Source organism: Mesitornis unicolor, unplaced genomic scaffold (genome assembly GCF_000695765.1).
Source record: "Mesitornis unicolor isolate BGI_N332 unplaced genomic scaffold, ASM69576v1 scaffold4384, whole genome shotgun sequence".
Lineage (NCBI taxonomy): Eukaryota > Metazoa > Chordata > Aves > Mesitornithiformes > Mesitornithidae > Mesitornis > Mesitornis unicolor.
Genome location: NW_010177876.1, coordinates 73814 through 80571, shown reverse-complemented (window position 1 = coordinate 80571; position 6758 = coordinate 73814). Strand labels below are relative to the sequence as shown.

Sequence of the window (6758 nt, the reverse complement as noted above, 5' to 3'; positions counted from 1 at the left end):
GAGGGGCCCAGAACTGAACACAATATTCTGATGATGGGATTGCTTCAATATGCCAGTTAACAAAAGCTAGGTAGTTTGCTAAGGGAGGGAAAAACCTGTCACTCTTCTTGGACGTGCACACTGAAAGAATGGGAGGCAATGAACACAAGTTGCCATCAGGGAAATGTTGTTTAGGTTTTAGGGAAAAAAAAGTATGATGACAGAGGTCAGTGTTGAAACAGATTGAGTAGAAAGGCTGCGTAATGTGGATGTGACTCTGATTGACTTCATTTAAGTCATTTGAGATAAAGGTTGCACTAAATTACCTTGAAAGACCCTACCAACTTACTTTTTCCATGATTCTAAGTGGTAATAAGAGCAGTATCCTGTGATAAGCATTGAAGAAGTAGCAAAAAATTCGGTAAAATTGTCTAATCTGTCTCACAAGAAATCACATCAGATCCATTTGAAATAAATCAACTTTTAATAAAAGTAAAAAGCTTTTTTTGCTTTTTACTCTGTGCACTCAAAGCAAAATACTTTGTTTGGAATTAATTTATATGAGTTTGATTCAGAAAACAAAATGATTCTTCACTAGTCATTTTAAACTGTCTGTGATTTCTCCCTAGTCCTATGGTGGGTACGTAACTTCTTTGGCACTGGCATCTGGCAGTGGAGTATTTAAATGTGGAATGGCTGTGGCTCCTGTTTCCAGCTGGGAATATTACGGTATGGAAACTTGTCATAAATACTGACTTGGAAAGCAAGATGTAGCATTTAATGACTTTCTAAATGAAATCATTGCTGGAGACTGGCAATATGAAACTTAAAGGCATTGCAGTTACCTAGAAATAAAACCTTTAAGATCTTAAGTTTAATGTTTTTCTTGCTGGAAATAACTGACTGCAATTGTCAGTTTGGAATAGACTTTGTCACATAGGAGAAGGTACACCCAGATAATTCCATATGCACATCTGTAACAGTAAGTGTGTACAGCCCTCTTGATAAACTGCTATACATGGGAGTCATCTCCTTAAAAATCCTGTTAAAACAGTATCATTGAATTCAGAAACAGCTGAAATTCTTTTTCTGCCAGGAATGGAATCACAATGCACTTCAACTTCAGACACTGCAGACTATCTGTGTCAGGAATCAGTATCTTTGTTGATTGCAGAGTTATTTCCCAAAAGCAGTGGAAAAGAGAGGGACTCAGTTGTGTCTGATTTTTATTTTCACTAAATATTTTTCCCGTTAGATGTTTCTCAGCCACACCTCCTGTGTTGTGTTACGAGACATTTTTATTTATGTTTATTGACTGAAGCTCCAAACTGTTCAGAGGAAACAACTCCGGGAGTAAACTCTCAGGGCCTTACTGTGTGAATAAAGCAGGCACATACTCATACTTAGTTGCAGACCTGTTAAGCTTTTGGCATGGTGCAAAGGAACCTTAGTGTAAAAAAGAATCATGGCATGCGTGTTTTCAATGAGCAAAATATAGCACTTTGAACACATTTACTTAGCATATGGTCGTTTGCTAAGAAGTCTTGGTTATGAGAAATTTTTTTGGTTAAATGGGAAAGATTCCTTCCCTGACTGCTAGCACAGGCATTCCTTGTATTTATGGTGTTTTGCAAACAAAGGGGAAAACATTTGTATGACACAGGAAGCATAGTCTTCATGTTTTCACTGGCATCAGGATTTTTTAAAGACATTTGCACTCGTGATCACAAAAATTATTTCCAGAATGCAGGCATAAAGCATTATTTTTGCAAAAGTCCTTCTGTAAAAGAAGAGTTACAAACATTTGTCCAAGGAATAAAAACTGAATGAAGTTTTAAAAAGTAGATTAGACCCGCACCATTGCAACTGTTACTGTACCTGAATTTTCAGGAGGGAATTATCTTGCTAAAAAACTCACTGCAGAATCCAAACAAGCAAGCGTGCCTCCACTAAGGAAGGAAGGAAGGAAGGAAGGAAGCAGAAAGCAGTCTTGAGTCACAGGTTTTGGCAAACAGATCATGTTAACACTGGGGTGAACTGTGCTAGGGGCACAACTACCGGATGCTGCGTGCTTGAGTCTCTAAGTAATATCAGTGTGGCTGAGGATGTACTGGCCCCTAGAGCTTCTAAATTTTGTCCCACTCTCTTTTAGATGCACAGATTATCTGGACCATAATCTTTTCTCTGAAATCCTCCCACTCACCTCCATTTCGTGTCAGAGTTAATAACAGCCAGACAGTTATAAGACAGCAAGGGAAATTGCATTTGGGGACAATGTATAGTTAAAAGTATTAGATCTGTGACTGTTTTATTAAAATTCACAATTTATCTCCTTTTTCTTCCTCAGTAATTGACAAGCCAAATCTTCCACTTAGACATTATAATGCAATTCTGCTGACCTTTGTGGACTTGTTGTAGCTATACTGGTAGAAGAGAGTGGAGAATTTGGCTCAGAATACTGTAGAAATGCCAACCATTCAGAAAGAGTCTATTTTATTGAAAACTTAAGCCCAATATGGTTGTTTGACACTGTGTTGACAACAGATATTGCACATTTTCTGTTTCATTGAATGATAACAGATTTTGATAAAAGATAGGCTACTTAGACTTTTTTGGTACTTAGTTTATTACAAATTATTTTCAGGAGCCTTACATGGTTGATCTGGGAGAAATAGCACGCATCTTTAGTGCTCAGTGGTAACATATGTAAAGGATACATAATAAACCACAGGAACATGAGTATATTGAGTAATTTTCCTTTCCTGGGAGGATTCTCATTTCTACTTTTTAACAAAATTACTCCCATGCAGTGTACTAAACTGAGCAAAACCAATCCCAATTCCTTACTGATTACAATGTCCATCACCTCTCTTATGTGAAGGAAAGATGCCAGCTCTTCTTCGTCAGAAAGCCCTGACTCCGTAAATTAAATAAAATTCTTGTAATACTGCAGCTCGACTGCTCAATATGTGTCAGTTACTCTTTCAAGGCAAGGTCAGAAAGAAAGTAGTGTTCTGGCAGTGACAGCTGCTGTGTCAGTTTTCCACAAATTTTCATCACAGCTGTTAGTTAAATTACAAATACCCAGGCAGCTCAAAGATAGCTGTTCTTACTGATTTCTTGGTGGAAGATACTGTTCAGTTATTCACATTTGTTTTGTCAAATCTGTTAACAGACTTTGTTGTGGTTAGAAAAAGGAATTGAGCAGAGACCTGAACAGCAATTGCACCACTTTTTCAGTGCAAGCCTGAATCATCTTCTGCTCTCCCCAATTGGTGCATTCATAGGAAAAGGACAACCTATATATCCATATTTACTGTATATACACATACACATCCCAGGCTGAAATTCTGCTCACAGTCTCTTTTTAAGGTGTCAAAAATAGTCTGTGTCATCCTTCCACCATGCACTTTTTTGGCTCTTTGGTTTATTCAACTCACTTCTGGAGTTCAACCCAACAGCATAAAGCAGTATCTGCTAATTACCTTTATCCAGAAAACCTTCTGCTGATTCCACAGATGACTATCAAACCACTATTTCTGCAAGGACGGTTTGGATGACATTTATTAATTAACCTTCATAGTTGATTTTTTAAAATATGTTTTATAAGGAAACCAAGCAGAACAGATACAGTTAAAATAAACAATATTTAATTTGCCATGTGTCACTGGAGGCACAAAAATATCTGTGCATTATTTATCTATAGCTTTTTCCTTTAATATTGCAGCATCTATCTACACAGAACGATTTATGGGTCTTCCTATAGAGTCGGATAATCTTGAGCACTACAAGGTGAGAATTCTCTTTCTGTGCTGATCTGTCTTAAACTTCAATCACACTTCCATGGACAAGTAGAACTGTGAAGAAAGAAAATGACCTGCCAGCTCTCTTAGTGGCAGTCCTGTAGCAGCTAGGCTACTGCTGTGAAATTCATCTCTCTGTAGTTACTTATGGGTTTGTATTTATCAATCCTAAATATGCTAAATTGAAAGATCCTTGTTTTCTCACTTGGACAAGTCAGACAATTCTGCCAGTTCAAACCATTAGCCTAGGAAAGAACTCATTTGTGAGAGGTTAAAATGTTGATGTTGATAAGGTTTTGATTGATACTGTTAGCTGTGGTATGCAAACTGCTTAATGCAAATTTAGGTCTCTGATAATAAGCATAGTAAAAGGACAGAACAGCTTCCCCTACCTGGAACAGGTTACCTTTCTTCTTTCCTTCAAATTGTTAGGAAGTCTACAGCTTCCTCTAGCAGCATACACACCAGTACTGGTTAATGCCCAAAGCATACGCACCAGTTCTGATTAATGCCCAAAGAAGTTAGTAGAAAGACTCCTGTTAAAGATTTTGGAACACATTCTCAGTACCTATTCTCCATCTCAACTCAAAGAACAGAAATGCTTAATTCCAGACTGCCCTGGTAGAGCTGTCTGGGTAGCCAGGAATTTCAGTGTTCAGGGAATGACACATGGCTAGTGCTGCGCTTTTCATTAACGAGCCCTTAGAAGAGGCACTAAATGTATATGGCTTCTATTATAATCTCAGATATGAAGTCACTGCTGTCATTATTATGCCAGTCCAACTGTTTGATTGTTGTTCAACTAGGTTATGAAAGCCTTTCAGCTCTGTGACTGAGTGGTTTAAATTGAAGCTGCTGAACTGTTCATTTTTCCTCTCAACAGAATTCAACTGTGATGGCAAGAGCAAAGAATTTCCAAAACGTAGAGTATCTTCTCATCCATGGAACAGCAGATGGTGAGGTTTGCAAATGGCAGTACAAATACAGAGCCAGAATCACTTTGTTTGAAAAACATTAAGCATATTTCTGTGCCTTTGATTAGGGTCAGTACTTAGATCTTTGGTAGATCTCCATATGACATTATAAGATGCTTACTCATTCTTAGTAATGTCAACTGTATCACTTGATAATTACTGGACACAACTCAATGCACTATAACTTTATGCTTTGTGGTATTTACACATTTCAACAGCCAGTCTTTTTTCTCTTTTTCAGATAATGTACATTTTCAGAACTCAGCACAAATTGCAAAAGCTCTGGTTAATGCACAAGTGGATTTCCAGGCAATGGTAAATAACAGACTATTTTTCATTTTGAACAGTACTTTATAGCTTTATCAATAAAATCTGACAATAAATTAGAAAAAAATAAAGAAATAAAATTAAAAAATAAATAAAAAGCTTTATCAATAAATAGGACATTTGGCAATGTTTTTAAGAACCCAGTTCAATTGAACATGCTTCAATACCTGGCAATTACTAGTGCATTTGTCACTCTTCATAAATAGTTTCTTCCTCAGCAGATTTGCCTGCCATCATAGAGGTATTTAAAATTAGCCAGGGAGAAAAATGAGAATCCAGCCTCATTATGAAAGTTGCTGATGGCTGGTAAAAGAGAGGAAGATGAAGGAGCTGGCTTCTGGGGCCAAAACCATCACTGCTTCTGATGGATTCTGTCTTGAACTGGACTTGCCTGCCACAGGCACAAGGTGAAACAAGCAAAAATAGTATAAAGTATCCAAATAGTGTATACTGGATCAGGAAGAAAAACAAAAACAAACAACAACAAAAACAAAACAAAAAAAAACCCACCAAGTTCTCAGCAAAACTTGATTGGGGTAGCAGACAAAGAGAGAAACACGTAGGCAAGAGGTTAGAGGATACAAATGAGGAATGGACAGGGGAAAGGTCGTTCTGAATTACACGCTAAGCTCTGCTTCTACACCTTTTTTCTTGGGGCTAATGACCAAAGTGTTTGCCTGCTATCAAAGTATTGGCCTTCTGCCCAAGTCCACTTTCCCCAGACCATGAACTCCCCAGAAAGGGATTCCCCTGTATTTGGTGTTTGTACGCCCTTTTGTGAATCCCACATTTTCTGTCTCCTTCACTGATACCCCTAAGGGCATCTCAAAGCTCTTTTGCCTGACTTGACACAACTGACTTGTCAGTTCTGAGGTAGTAACACTTACTCAGAGATTACAGAAGGTTTAGAAAGTTTTTTTCAGCAAGAATATGAATATACGGGAAACTGATGAAAAGAAAATAGATTAGCAAGTCCCTCTGTTTTCTTTAGGCATCCACTTTCTTCTATATAGTAGTAAAATAAAGTTCTTGTACTGTTTAACTGTTGCAGAATTCAGAACATAATATATGGGTTTTATGGATTTTTTTTTTCTTTTTCAGTGGTACACTGACCAGAACCATGGAATTCCAGGCCTTTCCAGCAAACATCTCTACACACATATGACCCACTTCCTCAAACAATGTTTTTCTTTGTCAGAATAAGCAGGCTATTCAGAGCATGCGAAGGCCTCTGACACATCTCTGGGAGAATACAATGATTACAGTGCCCAGGTTATGTCGTTTTCAGGTGAACTGATAACAGGAACTTTGGAGTTTTAAACTTGACATTTACATCCACTTTTGATATTGTAAATATATTGGCCAATGTTATGCTAATACATGTTTTGGCACATTTAACGCCTGTTTGATAGAAAAAATAAAATCAGAATGTAAAATGCCATGTGCATTTATTGACATCTTGCTTAAACTTACATTCTGGAATCCAAAGATAGGTGGTCCACTGCAGAAGCACACTGCCAAATGAATATGCTTCCATTTGTTAACTGTAACTGTAAAACGGGAAAGGACAAAGAAAGCAGTGCGAGTACCTAATTAGCATCCTAACAAGAACCACTTTCTTAAAATTTGTTTCCAGTTTCTTGGAAAGAATCCAAGCAGGGATAGGAATACACAA

General features: G+C 37.5%; 1 protein-coding gene across 1 annotated transcript; it reads left to right on the top strand.

Moving 5' to 3' along the window:
- Window positions 1-614: 614 nt before the first annotated feature.
- Window positions 615-6421, top strand: FAP (fibroblast activation protein, alpha). Its single transcript, XM_010182247.1, has 5 exons — window positions 615-708; window positions 3707-3771; window positions 4666-4738; window positions 4998-5071; window positions 6185-6421. Exons 1-5 carry the CDS (start codon window positions 672-674, stop codon window positions 6284-6286), a joined length of 351 nt encoding a protein of 116 aa, XP_010180549.1. The 5' UTR covers window positions 615-671; the 3' UTR covers window positions 6287-6421.
- The last annotated feature ends 337 nt before the right edge of the window (window positions 6422-6758 follow it).